Consider the following 20550-nt stretch of genomic DNA (forward strand, 5'->3'; position numbering starts at 1 on the left):
TTCTTTAAAGACACCTGTCTCCACTTCAATCAGAGACTGCTGCTGATGCTCTGTATATCTGATTGTCATCATTGATTCCTGCATGCCCATTGGGAAGGAAGTGCTTTGTTCTGGAACATTGCACCCTTAGGAATGGCATTTGTGCTTCTGTCTTCTTTGTAATTTCAATTCCTTACCCAATTGCAGCAGTGGTAGGGGTGTCAGGAGTTTAAAAAGCCTATATTCATCAAAAGCATAGTTAAAGGATTCAGAAATGAAGGGCTTATTTGCAGGACATCAAGTCGAGCACCGTACTGCTCTGTGCTCTTAAAGCAATTATAAAGTTAACAACCTTTTTTTACAAAAACAAGTTTATTACCAGTACTACAATACCACAAGAAGTCACTATAAACTACAACAATAACTAAACAGCAACTAAATTAAAATAGCCCCATCCTCATCCAGATGTATTTCTCCCCTGCAGTAGTTTCTGCTCCCAGGATGAGCCTGAATTCATAATGGTTGGTAGAAGGGAAGGGCAAAGGTAGAACAGAGCAAGTTTCTGTAGCACTTGATGTGGTCCAGTCTACTCAACAAATTGATGGCTAAATAGAGACACCAGACACTGCAGATGCTGGAATCTGGAGCAACATAAAAGATGCTGGAGGAACTCAGCAGGTGAGTCAGATGAAGGGTCTCGACCCGAAATGTCATTTCCCTCTATAGATGCTGCCTGACCCACCGAGTTCCTCCGGCATCCTGTGTGTTGCTAATTGATAGCCAAACCCATTGTACTCCAGAATGGCTCAGAACTGTACTGTTGAAATAGAGAGAACCAGGATGGGAGAGAGTGCAGGCTACGGATTGGAGATGAGATCAGAAGCAAGCAAATGGTTGAAAAAAATAGAAAGCATCCCATCCTGTTGCATCACGGCTTGGGACGGCAACTGCTCTGCCCAAGACCACAAAAAACTGCAGAGAGTGTGGACACAGCTCAGCACATCACAGAAACCAGCCTCCTCCCCTCCATGGACTCTGCCTACACTTCTCGCTGCCTTGGTAAAGCAGCCAACATAACCAACGACCCCCCCCCCCCACCCCAGATATTCTATTCTTCTTCCCTGCCCCCCCATCGGGCAGAAGATACAAAAGCCTGAAAGCACATACCACCAGGCTCAAGGACAGCTTCTATCCCACTGTTGTAAGACTATTGAATGGTCCCCTAGTACGATGAGATGGACTCTTGACCTCATAGTCTACCTCATTATGACCTTGCAGCTTATTGTCTACCTGCACTGCACTTTCTCTGTAATCTTATTTTACATTTTGTTAGTTTTCCCTTGTACTACCTCAATGTACTGTTGTACATTGTATGGATGGCATGCAAAACAAAGTTTTTCACTGTACCTCAGTACATGTGACAATAATATTAAACCAAAACCATGATGACAAATTACTCAAAGTCCACAATGAATGGAGAACATCTGTATGTGCCCTGCCTCCTGTTTTATGATTCTGTTTGATGACTTGGATCCCAATGACAGCTTTCTTGTGCTGTAGGCCATTTGTAAAAATAGCTTATGGCAGCAATGCATTTTGTTTCTCAAAGCAACAGAAACAGTAGTACAACACAGGCCAAGAGCATTATACAGAAAATCCTAGTGTGTGAACACTGTCAGAAATTATTTGAGAATTCTCCTGACTACTTTAATTTCAATAGAAACCTGGATGGAGATATACAGGGGGTTTTACCCAAACAATGCAGAAAAGCAAGAAAATGGCCAAACAACAGGCAATGGACCTTAAGATGAATTTTTTAAAAATGCTCTTACCATCAGCCTTATTTTTAAATTGCTGGTCCAAATTTTCACAAATAAACCTAAAAGTTGTGTTGTTAGGAATATGTATTAGAAGGGCAATGAACATTAGGAATAAAATGATTGCTATATGGTACTGTAATCCTAAACAAGGTAGTCTCTCTGCCCTCTAGTGGGTAACTACCCCTGACCACAGGGATTTCTAATGGAGATGAACCAAGTGTCAAGCTATTATGGTCTACCTGGCCCAGGAATATTCAACTAGACAAGAAACGGGTGAAATATGTTCCAATCTCCAGAAGAGGCAGCTTCCGCTTAGCCTCCAATTATTATTTTTCATGGTTAGCAAAAGCCAAAGGTCCAAGGGCAGCAGGTAAGAAGGGCAACTCTGGCCATTTGACCTTTACCCTAATAATTTTTGTGGATTGTACAGGCTGGCGTATAAGACCACCGGGTGTATATAATGCTATGAGATGAAATATTGTGATGAAGATCCTGGAAATCCAATCATGATCAAAATTTTATTACCAACTGCAACTGAAGATTGACAGCTGGGAATGCTGACAGTCTTTATCATTTTTAAGACAAGAATTGTGCTTGAGGGATGGAGATTATTGCTACTTCTCATAAAGTGTCCACGTGAGGGGTGTAAACAGGAAAAAAGGGAATTACTCTACATTTAATATAAAAATATATTTTAATGATTTTTTCTCATGGATAATAGGTGGAGAGGAAAAGTTCTGTAACAACTGGAAATTATCAAAATAACAACAGAAACTATTAGACAGTATTCCAAAATAAACAGACACACAGAGTATATATTTTAATTTATGGTTCTTATTCAAGGATTTGCCTAATAGCCCATTCCAGGCTTCTGCTCAGCTTTCCTCTTGTATAAAATGTAGAGAATTAAGCACAACAGGCATTTAATTCTTTTATTTCCTTAGGGAGATTCCCGGCTTCTATTCCGTGCATTCTCTCCTCAGCGAGCAATCAGAACCTTACTAAAGAAAACCAGGGGCACAAATTAGATTGCCTTTTACAACAAAATCTGTGTTAAATTCATCCTCACACCCAGACCCCCAATTAGTAATATTAACCTTGAAACACCACATCTTGTTCGAGAAAGATAAAATGTCCTAAAAAAAAGAGGAAATAACATAATCAAGCAGCAGGCATCTCCTCTGTAAAATAAACCATTGTAACAAAGGCCAAACCACACAAACTGATGTGGGATGGAGCTGGTTAGCAGTAGCAGAGATGGATGGATGCCAAGATCTGTGATAGATACTCCTTACCCTGACCACGAAACCAGCTATAAATAAACTGGCATATTAATTTGAAAGGAATATAATGTGTAGAATTATGGCTGGAAGTTTAACAGGACCAGTAAAGATCCATGATCTTGAAACAAACTACCTGTAACATATGAACTCTAAAATATAGGACTACAGCTTCAAGGATACATTAGGTTGCCAATAACATTCTTAAAACCTTTTCTTTCAAGGTAAAGGTTTCTAGTAAGTGCAGTGTTGTAGTATCGCCCAGGCGAATCTATTCCGTGGTATCACTACTGTCACTGCCAGTTCATTATTAAGAAGCAGTTTTACTCAACTTGTCTCTTATGAATCATGTGGTGCTGCCAATTCTGAAAGCACATCATTGTTCTGGAGGTCCCAACTGTTGCTTCAGTATCAGATACTGGTAAGTAAGATAAGACCATAAGTGAGTTAGTTTAAAAGAAAACAATTTCCATTTAAACAGTACCTTTAATGCGGGAAAAACATCACAAAATAGGGTAATCAAACAAAATGTTATACTGGCTCACAAGGAGATATTAGGCCAGTTGACTAATTAGGCCAATGAATATTTGAGGACTTTTTAAAAAATTGTTTTTTGGGATCTGGGCATCATTGGTAAAGTCAGCCTTCATTTGTCCATCTCTAACTGCCCTTGAGATGCTACAGGTAAGAACTCTGGTTACGGTGCTCCCAAAGTGCTGTTGGGCAGGGAGGTCCAGGGTTTAGGCTCAGTGACAATGAAGGACCGACGACAGATTTCCAAGTCAGGATGCTGTCCCACTTGGTGGGGAACTTGTAGGTGGTGATGTCCCCATGCACGTGCTACCCTTGCCCTTCTTGGTGATAGAGGCACGGGTATGGAGGCATTGTTGGCCTAGATGGGTTTGTAAATGGTTTGTACTGCACTCAGCATGTGCTCGTTGTGAAGGGAATGAATGTTTAGGGGATGGATGAGGTACCAATTGGGCTTCTTTACCTTGATGGTGTCAAACTTCTAGAGTATTGTTTTACCTTCACTCACCCAGGCAAGTGGAGAGTATTCCATCAGACTCCTGATTAGTGTGTTGCAGATACGAGGAGCTGAATTATTCACCACATCAGATCTATCCTCTGTCTGTCCAGCTGCATTTCTAGTCAGTGTGACCCCCACCCCAGGACTTGGTGCTGCTTATGTCACTGGATGGCATGGGTATATTTTTACACTTCATGCTTCCTTATGAGATGGGAGGAGGCCATTTGACCCATCCAGTCTATGCTGACTCACAGAGCAAAGCCATTGCCCTCACTAATTTTTCCCCGCAGCCTATTCTCCCTACATTCCCATATCACCCAGTTTCTCCCACTCACCGATACACTTAAGGCAAATTACAGTGGCCAGTTAACCGAAGAACCTCCTTGTTTTTGGGAAGTGGGAGAAAGAGGGGAAACCCATATGGTCACAGGGACAATGTGCAAACTCTACACAGACATCTCATGAGAGGGAGGGACTGAACCCGGGTCACTGGAGCAGCTCTACCAGCAGTTCATCGTTCCACAGAAGTAGTAAGATTCTCTCTTCTTGAAGAAGGTCACTTTTGTGGCACTAATGTTACTTGCCACCCATCAGCCCATCCCCTGAATGTTGACTAGATCCAGCTGCATGCAGGTGTGGACTGCTTCATCTGTAGTGGAGTTGCAACTGCAACTGAACATTGGCCTGTCATCAGCAAACATCCCCGCTTCTACACTGATCAAAGGATGGTTGTTGATCAAGCAACTGAAGACGGTTTGGTTGAGGAACCCCTGCAGTGATGCCCTGGGGCTGGAATGATTGAGCTTCAACAACCTTCCTTCTTTATGTAAGGTATCACTCCAATCACTGGACAGTTTTCCCCTTACTGCCCACTGGCTTCAATCTTACCAGGGTCCCTTGATGCCACACGTGGTCAAACACTGCCTTAATGTCAAGGGTAGTCACTCTCACCTCAGCTCTGGAATCCAGCTCATTGTTTCCTGTTTAGTCCAAGGCTGTGGTAAAAAAGGAAGGAGGTAGACAGGGGAAAAGTTCAGAGAACAATTCCATAAATCAGGTCGTTGGCAGCCAAAGGTACGGCCACCAATAGTAGAGTGTTAAGCATGATCACTACACCAGAGCTGGATGAATAAAGAGACCTTGGGCAGGTGCAGGACTGGAGTAGCTGGGAGATTGGGAAGGACAGGGCTGTGGAAGAATTTGAAAAGAGAATAGTTATTTTCAAGACATTGTTTAACCAGCATCCAATGTAAGGAAGGGGGAGCAAGGATGACAAGTGAACAGAACTTGGGGCAAATTAGGGCACAGGCAGCAATTCTGTAGAATGAAGGAAAGCAACTGAGCCTGTTGAGTAATCAAATCTAGAGGTAACAAAGACATGAAGGAGAGTTTCGATGCCAGATGAACTGAGGCAAAACTGGAGTTGGATGATGTCTCCGAGAAGGAAATAGGAGGAATTGCAACAGATCTGAAGCTCATTCAGGGTCAAATTTTCAAACACCGACCTTGATTGGATTTAGTCTCAATCCCACATGAATTTATATCACTTACATTTTTACGGCTAGCAATGGCTTGTTGCAGCCACAAGAGTTCCATCGCAAGGCTACTTCTATAGTTCTGAAGTTCTTGGCATGTTGTAGGCATCTCTTTCCTTTGTAATTTACACAGAGGTTCTGCGGATTCAAATGACAACATTCCTCAGCATGCGGCTTTTCAGAACCAGCTTCTCATTTTTGAAAGGATGTATAGTTGAATCTTAGATAAGGCACAAAATTGTTTTATAGCAGAATACATCCTTGGGACATTTCAACTTATCCAAGGAGGAATGTATCCAAAATATACAGGTGGACAAGAATGGAAACATCTGATCTGTCCGTCCAGAGAACTCTTTTGTTTTCTCTTCTTGCCACCTCAACAAAATACCCAACTTTCTTCTCAATAATTTCAAAGCTTTGTATCGTCATTCCCGAACCAAAAAAACTATTCTAAGTAACTGCAATATTGGTTCAATCAATTAATATTTCAAAACATTTTATAACCATTAGTGTATTAATGATTGAATTTATAAGATATAGGAGCTGAATTAGGCCATTCGGCCCATCGGGTCTACTCTGCCATTCAATCATGGCTGACTTATTTTTCAACCCATTATCTCCCACTAACCATTAACCCCCTTACCAACCAAGAACCTATCAATCTCTGCCTTAAATAAACCCAATGACTTGGCCTCCAAGCCATCTGTGACAATAAATTCCACAGATTCACCACCCTCTGGCTGAAGAAATTCCTCCCCATCTCAGTTCTAAAGGGATGTTCCTTTATTCTAAGGCTGTGCTTCATCCTTACGTACCATTTGGTGTATCTTGCATTTCACTTGCAATGCTGGCATTGGATATATTCTCCAGTACTGTGCTAATGCATGCTGACATTACGGACGTGGAATTATCAGGGTCCCTCCTCTCATCACCACGTGCACAGGATGCTTCCTCTGTCTCTAAAAATGGAGTCACACCTTCGATCTGCGGTGCCTGTCCGTGTGAACTGGTATCTGTGTTCAGTGTGTTAGGAACTTCCAGCTGCTTGGGAATACTTTGCCTGCTGGAGGAGTTCCTGCTTTCACAAGAATCTTTTACTGGCTCATCGTTCTCAAATAGTGAACAGTCAGCACTTTTTTCAGCTTCAGGACAAAGTGCTTCAGATGTTTTACTCTTAGGCACATTGTAGACACCTTCTGTTCCTGAAAGCTGTCAAAGATGAAAACAAATTCAGTCAGAATAAATTCTCAGATACCAGTCAATAAAAAAAGCTTGGAAGTTGCTTTTTCTTCAAGTAAGGATTTTGATTAAAATGTTTTCTCTCATGTCACTGTTAATTGTCTTCCTCTTTATTTCATACCTGTGCCCTCTAATCCTTGAACCCTCCACCCATTATCTACTCTGTCCAGACCCCTCATCACTTTACATGCTTTGATATAAAAATACAGCCTCAACCTTCTTTGAAAGAAAAAAAGTCCCAAGCTCTCCAGTCTATTCTGTTAAAATTAGTTCCTCACCCCGGGAGCCATTCTCATAAATCATTCCCATACCATGGCTCATCTCATCACATCCTTTCTATAATTGTTGACCAGAACTGAAGGCAATCCTTCAGTGGAAGCTTGACCAGCAGTTTATAAAGAATCACATAGCTTCCCTACTTTATACTCTACTGATAAAGTCCAGCATTGTTATGTCTATTAACTGTTTACTCAATCTGCCCTGCCACTTCTGTGATGTGTGCACCCATACCCACAGGTCTCTCTGCTCCTTCATTCTTTGAGAATAGTATTCTTTATTCTGTATACCTCTCCTCATTCTTTCTACCATTATCTTACATTTCTCTGCATTAAACTTTATCTGCCACATGCCAGTCCATTCCACCAGCCAGTTTCTACCCTGCTGCCATCTATCACTATCCTCTTTGCAGTTCAATATACTGCCAAGGTTTGTTTCTACCCAGCAGCTGCACTAACGTTTATTTTATCCAGTAGTCTGTGCTTTACAGACAACGTTCTTGTATGACCAAATCAATCTCTACTTCAGAGTTGTATAAATGGATCTGCAGTGAATGCATTGGTTGCAGCACCTCGGGAGCCTTGCACTGCCCTTCCCCCACACTGTCTGGTACGTCCAGAACTACACTGCAGTGATTAGCCAAGGAATCTTGGGAAGGATATTGTCCAGCCTCAGGCTCCAATAAAGCTGTAAGAAGATACTCAATAATACAAGACTTTAAAAGAAAAGTGGCTCAAAGATAACCATGTTTAAATATCTAATTTATTACAGACATTATTTTGACAATAGGGAGGATAAACATATTAGTATGCAGGTCATCAAATGAAGTTCAAATTAATACTTAATGTAGATAATGTGGTCAAGCAGGGGAGTCAAGTAGCAAACAGATGGGGCAGCTGAAATATTTGGGGGAAGCAAAGCGAAAATGGAAAATTAGAGGCAAGGAAACCAAACTGATAAGAAATCCAAGTTACAAAAAAAAATCAGTATTTGTGATTGAAGTGTTAAAAAAAAAGTGATGAATTCGAAGCAGAGATCTGACTACAAGGATATAATGTGCCTCCAGGTAAGGTCACAATCTGAACTGGTTAAGATGTTTAAAGAGGATAGGAAAAACTGGAAAGGGAACAGCAGTCTTAGTAGAAACTATATCTAGACAGTGATAGAGGCATCTCAATGTGTATTCAGCAAGTGGAATTCTCAGCAGGGAATAGATTTCAGAGGGCACACTGAACAAGACGACAGATGAGTGAGTGGGGTCCGTTGGCCACCTTTACAAATGAGAAATGGGATACCTTTAAATAAGATTGCTGCAGCAAGAAGCCAAATAGAAACTTGGAGTTGAAGCAAGTCACACGGTAAAATGGGTTATCCAATTCAGGTGCAAAAATAAATCAGACTTAGGCAAAAGTACTACTACAGATTTAAGAAAATTGTTCTCAGGAGAACAGGATTAGTGTTGATGTTGGCCAAAGGAAACAAAAGCTGCTCTCACAGCAGTTAAGGTTTACTGAAGAAGACTACAGTTTGCAGCTGTCTACAGTACTTGCAAAATCATTTCCAGTTGGGTAAGAAGTCAGAAAGCCTTCAAAAGAAAAGATACATTAACACAGCAGCCTTTATAACCTCTGCAAGTCCCAAAGGATATAACAGTTGTAAACTAAGAGGCACTACAGCCAATCCATGCACAGCAAGTCTGACGAACAACAGAGATAAATAACCTACAACCTAGTGGGTGATAATGGTTAAGGAGTAAGTGCAGCCCAGGATATTGAGAAAAATCATTCGATCTTTTACATCCATGAGTGGATTGACTAAAATTCGGGATATTCCCAGGACGTGGAACAATCTACTTAATTGTTTATTCTTTCCTTTACACTATTTACTTGGGTTCATAAGAACATAAGAAATAGAAACAGGAGGAGGTCATGTGGCCCCTTGAGTTTGCTCTGCCGTTTAATGGACGTCAGACACATAACAGATGCCATGACGTGGATGAAAACGTGGATAAGTTCGCAGACGATATAAAGACTGGTGGCGTTGTGGACAGTGTAGAAGATTGCCAAAGGATACACAGGATATAGATCAGTTACAGAAATGGGCGGAGAATTGGCAGATGGAGTTTAATCTGGGTAGGTGTGAGGTGTTACACTTTGAGAGATCAAACAGAAAGGGACAGTACACAATTAATGGCAGGACCCTTAACAGCATTGATATACATAGGGATCTTGGGTCCAAATCCATAGCTCCCTGAAAATGGCTGCACGAGTTGACAGAGTGGTAAAGAAGGTATATGGCATGCTTGGCTTGATTAGTTGAGTCATTGAGTTCAAGAGTCAGGAAGTTATGTTGCAGCTTTATAAAACTCTGGTTAGGCTGCATCTGGAGTATTCAATTCTGGTCACCCCATTATAGGAAGGATGTGGAGACTTTGGAGAGGGTGCAGAAGAGGTTTACAAGGTTGCTGCCTGGATTAGAGGGCATGTGCTACATTGAAAGGTTGGACCCTGGTGAAGGGATGGCATTGTCGTCTCAGAAGTCTGCATAAGCTACATTCCTGAGCTTAAGTGGAGGCTTCACAATGAAATAAATTGCCTGGTGATGATGCAGTCCTTCAAATGCATCCTGTCTGCTTGTCCCAGGTGAACATGAATGACCCAATGAGCAGCAAATTCATCTATTATTCTGGACAGTATTCAGCTTTCAACCAAGAAAGCCAAGAGAAGCTCACCAACCATTAGTATTTGCTGCACACAGACCAGCTGCCAGATTTGCCTGCAAAAGAATGGTATCCAGACTCCATTAAATAACTAAGACTGCAGAACATTCCAAGAGTATGAAATGGTCCTATACCAATTCAGAAGAAAATGTATTGAGATTCTTCATATTCAAGTCAGTACAGCACAATACAACAGCACAGTACAACAGCACAGTTGTTAATGCGCTGGCAGCCAGAATTCTAGAACAATGATCCAGAGACTTATGTTTGAACTCCACCCCCCCCCTCCCCCCCATGGTAGTTGGGGAATTTAAATACAAGTACATAAATCTGGAATTTGCTTTTTATAAAAACTAATCTCACTAACAGTAACCATGAAATTACCAGACTGTTGTAAAAACCTATCTAATTCACCAATGTCCTTTAGGAAAGGATATCTGCCTTCCATATATAGTGACTTCAAGCCCAGCAGTGCAGTTGATTCGTAACTGCCAGCTCAGTTCAGGGTCAATTAGGAATGGATAATAAATATTAACATCATCAGCAACATCCACACCCTGTGAACAAAAACACTGACACAAGCCTAGATTTATACTGTCATCATAAATTGATTCCCTCATCTAAGCCATTGATGTAAATATCTGAGGCAGGTCACTGAGTCTACAGATCCCTGCACTACCCCCACTGTCATTTCAACAATCAGCAGCATTCCCTGGTCTGTTCCAGCAATCCAGGAAGAGAACAGAAGGGCAAGATGCATATTCTTCATTCCTGTGTCAAATCAGAACGCTACACTGCACTTTTCTAGTAAATGGAAGTCAAACTTATCACAAAATGTGACACTGAATATGTTGCTTACAGGAAGGAAATGGTGCTATAAATAGGATTTCCTAAAGCACTGCCAATACATTGAATTCGATGTTTAAAACAGCATGTGTTTCCATAACAATCCATCAACGGTACTGATACATAGATCATAGAACAGTGCAGCACAGGAACAGGGCCCTTCTGCTCACCACCTTCTGTGCCAACCATGAGGTCAAATTAAACTAATCCATTTGCCTGCACATGGTCCAAATCCCTCTATTCCTTGCTCATCTAAATGCCTCTTAAACATTGCTATCATAGCTGCTTCCACCACCTCCCCTAGCAGCCCATTCCAGGCACCTACCATTATGTCTGGAAAAAAACTTGCCCTGTGCATCTTCTTTAAACTTTCCCCCCTCACCTTAAACCTATGCCCTCTAGTATTTGACATTTCCACCCTGAGAAAAAGACTCTATAAGTATCTACTCTATCTATGTCTCTAAATTTTATATACTTCTATCAGGTTGCCCCTTAGTCACCAATGTTTCCGAGGAAACAATCCAAGTTTGTCCAACCTATCCAACCTCAGCTGTAACGTGACTTCCCTACTTTTATACTCGATGAAGGCAAGCCTGCCGTATACTTTCTTCACCACCCTGTCCACTTGTGTTGCCCCACAAGCTGCGTCCTTAGCCCTCTACTCTACTCCCTATACACTCATGACTGTTTGGCCAGATTCTGCTCTAACTCCATCTGCAAGTTTGCAGATGATACCACTGTTGTAGGCCATATCTCAAACAGCGATGAGTCGGAGTACAGGAAGGAGATAGAGAGCTTAGTGGAATGGTGTCATGACAACAACCTTTCCCTCAATGTCAACAAAACAAAAGAGCTGGTCATTGATTTCAGGAGAGGGGGCAGTGTACATGCACCTGTCTACATCAATGGTGCTGAGGTCAAGAGGGTTGAGAGCTTCAAGTTCCTGGGAGTGAACATTACCAACAGCCTGTCCTGGTCAAATCACGTAGATGCCACAGCCAAGAAAGCTCACCAGTGCCTCTATTTCCTCAGGAGGCTAAAGAAATTTGGTTTGTCCCCTTTGACTCTCACCAACTTTGAACGATGCACCATAGAAAGCATCCTATCTGGAGGTATCACAGCTTGGTAAGGCAACTGCTCTGCCCAGGACCTCAAGAAGCTGCAGAGAGTTGTGGACACAGCCCAGCGCATCACGGACACCAGCATCCCCTCCTTGGACTCTGTCTTTACCTCTCGTTGTCTAGGTGAAGCAGCCAGTATAATCAAAGACCCCACCCACCCGGGACATTCTCTCTTCTCTCCTCTTCCATCGGGCACATACCACCAGACTTAAGGACAGCTTCTACCCCACTGTGATAAGACTATTGAATGGTTCCCTTATACAATGGGATGGACTATGACCTTACGATCTACCTTGCTGTGACCTTGCACCTTATTGCACTGCACTTTCTCTGTAGCTGTGACACTTTACTCTGTACTGTTATTGTTTTTACCTGTACTACGTCAATGCACTCTGTACTAACTCAATGTAACTGCACTGTGTAATGAAATTGACCTGTACGATCGGTGTGTAAGACAAGCTTTTCACAGTACCATCGGTACAAGTGACAAAATAAACCAATACCAATAATTTCAGGGAGCTATGGATTTACACCTCAAGATCACTCTGTACTTCAATGCTCCTAAGGGTCCTGCCATTTACTGTAAACTTTTCTCTTGCATTTGACCTCCCAAAATGCAAGACTTCACTCTTGTCTGGATTAAACTCTATCTGCCATTTCTGTGCCCAAATTTCTAGCTGATCCATATCCTATAATATCCTTTAACAAACTTCCTCACTGTCCACAACTTGACCAATTTCCGTGTCATCTGCAGACTTACTAATCAGACCACATATATTTTCATCCAAATCATTTATATATATTACAAACAAGCACTGATGCTTGTGGAACACCACTGGTCACAGACCTCCAGTCAAAAAAGAATCTGTCTATCACTTCTCCCCAGCACTTCTATAAAAAGAACACCTCATATTCCACTCGGATACCTTACAACCCAATGGTATGAACACTAAGTTTTCCAGTTTCAAGTAACCCAAACCCTCTGTGTTCCTCTCCCACTCCCACCAGTCCACCCATGTTCTTTCTCCCTTTGTTCACCTTTTCCATCCCTCCCCTCTCTCCCACCTGCTCCATCTGTCCAACATTCCCCACCCCACACCCCCCCATCTGGTTCCTCCTATTACTTACCAGCCCCTGTTCCACCCCTCCCTTCGACTTCTACACACTGGCCATCTTTCCTCTCCCCAGTCATGGTGCAGGGTCTCAACCCAAAATAATGACACAACCCTTTTGCCTCCATGATGCTGCTTGACCCTCGCAGCAGTTTATTTTTTGCTCCTCTACCACTACCCGCTGTCAGCTATGACCAAACCAATATTGGATGCAATTTACTGGCTCACTGTGGATCCCATGTGACTTAATCTTCTGGACCAGCCTACCATGAGGGACCTTTACTCAAGTCCATGTATATAAGATAAGCTATCTTTATTAGTCACATGTACATCAAAACACACAGTGAAATACATCATTTTGCGTAGTGATTTGGGGAGCAGCCCATAAGTGTCGCCACGCTTCCGGCGCCAACATAGCATGCCCACAACTTTCTAACCCGTACGTCTTTGGAACGTGGGAGGAAACCGGAGCACCCGGAGGAAACTCACGCAGACACAGGTAGAACGTACAAACTCCTTACAGACAGTGGCCGGATTTGAACCCGGGTCGCTGGCGCTGTAAAGTCTTACGCTAACTGCTACACTACCGTGCCTGCCCTACCCTCATCAATAATCTTTGTCACATCCTCAATAAACTCAATCAAATTTGTGAGATAGGACCTCCCCTGCACAAAGCCATGCTGACTTTCCCCAACAAGTCCATGCTTTTCCAAATGCGAGTAAATCCTGTTCGTTAGAATCTTCTCCAATAATTTCCCCACCATTTATGTGAGGCTCACTGGCCTATATTTTCCTGGTTTGTCTCTGTTGCCCTTCTTAAACAAGGAACAACACCAGCTGTCCTCCAGTCTTGTGGCACCTCACCCATGGCTAAGGAGGATGCAAAGATCTTGGTCAAAGCCCCAGAAAACTCTTCCGTTGCTTCTCTTAACATCCTGGGATGAATCCTATCAGGCCCTGGGTATTTATCCACCTTAATGTTTTCAAGACACCTTCTTAATATCGACATACCCCAGAGTATCAACATACCCCTCCCCAATGTCAGCATCATCCTTGAATACCGATGCGGTACACATTAAAGACCTCACCCACAACCTTTGGCTCCAGGCATAACTTGCCACCTTTATCCTTTATTTAACACATTCCCTAAATAATTCACGAGTATTTCAGATGAATCTAGGATCTTAAGGTATGATCTGATGCGGCAGATGAAGACAGGCAAAATAGATTTGCCAGTTTGATTCATTTAGAGCATAGAGTGCAAATCAAAGTCTATATTAGAAGCTTCTGTACTTTTTTTTGAAAAATATTACACAGCGACACTACCATTGGTAAAGGAAGGATCTTGAGCTTTAGAAGTGCTGGTGTTAGGTTGGAGAGGTGAGGTGATATTGGGAGAAATGATCTTGAGCAGTGGTGAGACAGGGAAGAAATAAGAAATTAGAATTTCATCAGAATTTGTTATAGACCTCCCTAAAGACATTGTTGTCACCTTGAAGACACAAGAAATTCTGCAGATGCAGGGATCTGGAGCAATACGCAAAAGGTGCTGGAGGAACTCAGCAGGTCAGGCAGCATCTATGGAGGGAAATAAAGAGTCGACGTTTCGGGTCGAGACCCTTCATCAGGACTGAAAAGGAAGAGGGCAGAAGCCAGAATAAGGTGGTGGGGGGAGGGGGAGGAGCACACACTAGGTCACAGAAGGGGAGTAGTCAGAGAGGATATTTTTTCTAATAAATTCTGGTTTCTGCCCTCTTCCTTTCCAGTTCTGATGAAGGGTCTCATCCCGAAACATTGACTGTTTATTTCCCTCCATAGATGCTGCCTGACCTGCTGAGTTCCTCCAGCACTTTTTGTGTGTCGTCACCTTGAAGTTTTTTGAACTTTGTGTTAGGCTGTTTCTAAGTAGTTGCTGGGGAATAGATGTCTAATAAATTCAATATATGCATTATTTTGCAATTTAACTGTTGACCTGTGTCAACTTATCACTACAAAGACTATTTTATGGTAAGTAAACTGACTGAGTTCATTCAGAGGGTTAATTATTTTCAGATTAGGGACAGGATTCAGGATTAGTTTGTAGAAAGGCCATAGCTCAAGTATTTTGCATTTCTGGAGAGGTTTCCTACATGTTGAAAATGATTGTAATTGTTTCTTAAAATCTGTATTAGGCTACATGATTGGGAGCTATCTCAGTATTCCAAAACCTTCCCGTTGTTCTGATCTCCGCTTTAGGTATAAATTGTCCAAAAGGTTAATTTTTAGATACAAAATACACATTACATACCTGATTCCTAAATTTGGGTCGAGGAAACTCTTTCCCATCCCATTCCAACATGACCATACTTCCTTCAATTTCTTTCACAATACTTTCATAGTCTTGACGTAAAATTCGGAACTTTTTTCTTACCAAATAACCTCTAACATAAGCCTACAAATGAAGGACAAAAACGCTTTAAAAAATAAATGCATGGAACAAAGATGATTATATGTCAAGCAGCTCTCCTAACATAAATAAATCCATATCCCTGTTGGTTGTTCCTCCCTGCAGAGTACTGTTGTCTGCTTCATTTAAAATAACATTCAACTTTGTTAAACAATATTTCATGTCATGGCACCGGAAGATGGAACTATTGGAAATGTTGACAGTAATTCAATAGCTATTGACCTTATAAATACAAAATAATCTTTTGAGAAGGTAACGTCCGAGTTATTACACGATTCGCAAAGGGGTTTCTGATCAGGGCCCTGATTAAAAAACATTTTTTTTTAGTATCAGTGTTAGCAGCAAACTATAGAAGGCCAAATGCAAAAGGTTGAGAGTTGCCAAGAACACAATGAAATTCAACCGTGCTGATAGATGTGACTTTTTTGTGTTAACATGCAAAGTATTTCATGCAGCAAGATGCTGCAATGATTGCTCAGACATCAATTGCGGAAAAACAATTTTGAAAACATCTAATTCATAAGAGTTTTCCTCTTTTTCCCTCTAATCCTCTAACAATTTCATTGAATCCATGCCCCTTGTTTTTGATTCCTTTGCTAAAGGAACCATGTTCTAAAGGTACATAAACGACCTGGATGAGTACATTGATGGATGGTTTAGTAAGTTTGCAGATGATACCAAAATTGGTGGAGTTGTAAATAGTTTAGAAGATTGGCGACGAATACAGTGTGATATAGATCAGTTACAGATGTGGGCAGAGAAATGGCAGATAAAGTTTAACCCGGATAAACGTGAGGTGTTGCACCTTGGTTGGACTAATGTCAAGAGGTAGTACACTCTTAAGGGCAAGACCCATAACAGTGTTGAAGAGCAGAAAGACCTTAGGGTGCAAGTCCCTGGCTCATTGAAAGTGGCTGCACAGGTAGATTGGATGGTTTAAGAAGGCTTATGGAATGCTTGCTTTCTTTAATCGAGGTATTGAGTATAGGAGTCAAGAAGTTACGATGCATCTCTATAGAACTCTGGTTAGGCCACATTTAGAGTATTGAGTGCAATTCTGGTCACCTCACTATAGGAAGAATGTCGAGGCTTTAGAGAGGGTGCAGAGGAGGTTTACTAGGATGCTGCCTGGATTAGAGGACATGTGCTATCAGGAGAGGCTGGACAAACTTGGGCTCTTTTCTCTGGAGTGGTGGAGGCTGAGGGGTGATCTGTTGGAAGTGTATAAAATTATGATAGGGTGGACAAGCAATATCTTTTTCCCATTATTGAGCGATCCAAAGGTGAGAGGGGGTGGGTTCAGAACAGACATGAGGGGTATGTTTTTTTTTACTGAGAGAGTGGTGGATGCCTAGAATGCATTGCCTGATAGGGTGGTGGAGGCAAATTCATTGGGGGCTTTTAAGAGGGGATTGGATGGGCACATGAATGAGAGGAAAATGGAGGGATATGGGCATTCTGTAGGTAGGAGGGATTAACTATGTCGGCACAACATTGTGGGCCGAAGGGCCTGTTCTGTGCTGTACTGTTCTATGTTCTTTCTACTTACACTGTCAAGACCACTCACAATTTTATACACCTCAATTTAAGTCTCCCTTCAGGTTCCCCTCTTCCAAGGATAACATCACCAGTTCAGCCAATCTTTTCTTCAGGGTGACAATTTTCTCACCATGGAAACATCTCTTGTACATCTTCTCTGTGCTTTCTGCAGTGTTATCACATCTTTCGTTTAGTATGACAACCAGAATGGGGTATGCAGTACTCAGGGTGTGGTCCGCCTTTTGTCATATATGAGAACATTAGAAATAGCAGGAGTAGGCCAATCAGCCGCTGTGCAACTGCAGGATTTTTATGTATAAAAGGTCATGGTACATAAATCAAAGCAGGAATGGGCAACTTGGTTCCTCGTATCTACTCTGCTGTTCAATGTGATTATGGCTAATCTTCTGCCTCAGTGCCACTTTCCTGGACTAACTCTATGTGCCCTGATTTCCTTAATATCTAAAAATTTAGTCATAGAGCACTACAGCACAGAAACAGGCCCTTCAGCCCATCTAGTCCATGCCAACCTGATCTTCTGCCTAGTCCTATGGATGCACTCCCAGACCACATGCCTCCAAACCCCTCCCATCCGTGTACCTATCCAAACTTCTCTTAAATGTTACAATTGAACCCACCTTTCCAACTTCTGCTGGCAGCTCGTTCCACACTTGCACCACCCTCTGAGTGAAAAAGTTCCCCCCTCAGGTTCCCCTTATATATTTCACCTTTCACCCTAAACCTATGACCTCTAGTTCTAGTCTCACCCAACCTGAGGGGAAAAAGCCTGCATGCATTCACCCTATCTATACCCCTCATAATTTTGTATACCTCCATAAAATCGCCCCTCATTCTCCTGCGCTCCAAGGATTAAAGTCCTAACCTATTCAACCTTTCCCTACAACTCAGGTCCTCAAGTCCCAGCAACATCCTTGTAAATGTTATCTGCACTTTTCAAGCTTATTGATATCGTTCCTGTAGGTAGGTGACCAGAACTACACACAATACTCTTAAGTTCGGCCTCATCAACATCTTGTACAACTTCAATACAACATCACAACTCCTGTACTCAATGCCCCAATTTAAGAAGGCCAAAGTGCCAAAAGCTCTCTTTACGACCCTATCTACCTGTGGCACCACTTTCAAGAGACTATGGATCTGTATTCTCAGGTCCCTTTGTTCTACCACACACCTCAGAGCCCTACCATTCACTGTGTAAGTCTCACCCTGGTTTGTCCTCCCAAAATGCAACACTCGTCTGCATTAAATTCCATCTGCCATTTTTCAGCCCATTTTCCTAGCTGATCAAGATCATGCTGCCAGCTTTGATAGCCTTCCTCACTGTCCACTGTACCCCCAATCTTGGTGTCATCTGCAAATTTGTTGTTCCAGTTTACCACATTATTGTCTAAATCATTACTATAGATGATAAACTACAATGGACCCAGCAGCAATCTCTGCGGCACTAGTCACAGGCCTCCAGTCAGAGACACAATCATCTACTACCACTCTCTGGCTTCTCCCGCTAAGCCAACGTTGAATCCAATTGGCTACTTCATCCTGAATGCCAAGCAAATTAACCTTCTGGACCAGCCTCCCATGCAGGACTTTGTCAAAGGCCTTGCTAAAGTCCATGTAAACAACGTCCACTGCCTTTCCTTCATTGACCTTCTTGGTAACTTCCTCGAAAAACTCTACAAGATTTGTTAGACATGACCTACCACACACAAAGCCATGTTGACTATCCCTAATCAGGCCCTGTCTATCCAAATACTTATATATCCTGTCCCTTAGAATGCCTTCCAATAATTTACCCATGACTGATATCAGGCTCACTGTCTTATAATTTCCCAGCTTATTCTTACAGCCTTTCTTGAACAACATTTGTATTTTCTGTTTTGAAAATACAGTTCTAGCATCACGCCTTTATATTCTATGTGTGGCCTAATAAAGGAAAGCATCTCATATGCCTTCTTAACCACCTATTGATGTCCTGCTACCTCTTAAAAAGTGTGGATCCCTTGGGTCCCTTTATTTCTCCACACTACTCAATTTCTTTTGTTTTATATTCCCTGGTCAAGAATATACACCTGCCCAAATGCATTACCTCACTTTTCTATGTATTAAATTCCATTTTGCCACTTTCCTACTCTTCAAACCAGCCGATCCATATCATCCTGCAGCTTAAAGTTTTTTTTTCTCACTGTTAGCTACACGGCCAACTCTAGTATCATCTGCACAGAGGTAGGAATAAAAGAATATGCCAGAGTAGATGAAGGGCAAGAGGAAGTTCATTTGGGGAAAACTACCATCATGAACCAGCTGAGCTAAATAGCCAGTTATTATGTTGCACATGTACTACCTTCAGTTTAGTATATTGTGTGCACTGCTGATTAGCTGTTTCATCCTTGTTGAGGAAAGCAAATGTAGAATGGCTAATTGCCTTTGCTTAATATTTCTATTGGTGTTTGCAGGCATAAACTGAATTTCCAGCCATTGGTCAATTTAATTTTCTCTCCCACTCAGACCTTTCTGTTCTCAGTTTCCTGCATGGTTTCAATGCAGCTTATTGAGGCAAATGTTCTGCTTGGGCTTCAATCACAACCCCAAAGTGCAGCACTTCAGAGAGCTTAAGCCAGCAGCAGTGCACTGATACTGCTAACTACACCAGCATGTGTGTTATGGACCCCAACAGGGACCCCTGCTACTGTGCCAAAGTATAGCACCCGAGTCAAATCAATTTGTGGAGATAACTGTCTACAGAACAGTAAGTAGACAATTTTATTTGAGGTAAGTACATGTATAAAGGGTTTAACAGTTTTGAAAGTTTTTAAAGACACAAGAAAGACTGCAGATGCTGAAATCTGGAGCAACAAAACAAAAATGCTGGAAGAACTCAATAGTTCAGGCAGCACCCATGAAGGGAAATGAACAGTCAATGTATTCTTTAATAAGTTTTTAAACACTTCATCTTCAACATGTTAACAATCTCAAGTTAAAAACGTTTTAGCTTTTCCCCCCCAAGGGCACAGATTTAAAGAAACTCAGAATCATTGAATTTTTACAAAAGCCCATTGTGTCTGTGCTAGTGACTGGAAAAGGAAACATACTTTTCAGGGAACGATAGTGATGTTCTGCAAATGCACTATCTGAAAGGGTGCTGGAAGTCAATACAATCGTGGCATTCAGAAAGTAATTGGCCAGAAACCTGAAGGGAAACAACAACTGCAGCTTCCAGGGAACGGGACCAGCTTAACTACCCTTACAAAAGGGGAGCACAGGCTCGACAAGCCATAAGTGTGTTGTTATGATTCTGATTCTCCAGTACATGAGAAACTCAGTAACCTCAGCACCGAGATGGACCTGGACCAGAGCAGAATGGGCCGGGCCGACCCCACCCGGGCGGCTCCACCTCAGCCTGTGCAGAACACGTTTCATTCCGAGCTTCCACTTTGAATTTACATCCAGGGAAAAACCAGAACAACGACCTAAAGTGTTGCTGACAATTTTAGAGCCCAGTTTTAAGGAGGATCAGGCGCTCCGCTCCGGACCAACAAACTAACCTGCAAAACACAAACTTGGCCCAACTTCTCTGCCGCCGCCATTTT

The 20550-nt window shown here is 42.1% G+C and overlaps 1 protein-coding gene across 1 annotated transcript; it reads right to left on the bottom strand.

The window, feature by feature from the left end:
* Positions 1-1127: 1127 nt before the first annotated feature.
* iqcc (IQ motif containing C) lies at positions 1128-20548 on the bottom strand. Its single transcript, XM_052036456.1, has 4 exons — positions 20506-20548; positions 6460-6853; positions 5661-5782; positions 1128-2935 (listed from the first exon to the last, which is right to left on the bottom strand). Exons 1-4 carry the CDS (start codon positions 20545-20547, stop codon positions 2801-2803), a joined length of 693 nt encoding a protein of 230 aa, XP_051892416.1. The 5' UTR covers position 20548; the 3' UTR covers positions 1128-2800.
* Positions 20549-20550: the final 2 nt, after the last annotated feature.

The sequence above is a fragment of the Pristis pectinata genome, chromosome 22 (assembly GCF_009764475.1).
Source record: "Pristis pectinata isolate sPriPec2 chromosome 22, sPriPec2.1.pri, whole genome shotgun sequence".
Lineage (NCBI taxonomy): Eukaryota > Metazoa > Chordata > Chondrichthyes > Rhinopristiformes > Pristidae > Pristis > Pristis pectinata.

Coding starts and splice junctions, on each gene's coding strand:
- iqcc (XM_052036456.1), bottom strand. CDS start 20,547: ATGGCGGCGGCAGAGAAGTTGGGCCAAGTTTGTGTTTTGCAG. Junction 6,854..20,505: donor GCCAAGTTTGTGTTTTGCAG/GTTAGTTTGTTG, acceptor CATCTTTGACAG/CTTTCAGGAACAGAAGGTGT. Junction 2,936..5,660: donor CCATTGCTAGCCGTAAAAAT/GTAAGTGATATA, acceptor TCTTTTTTTTAG/GACATTTTATCTTTCTCGAA.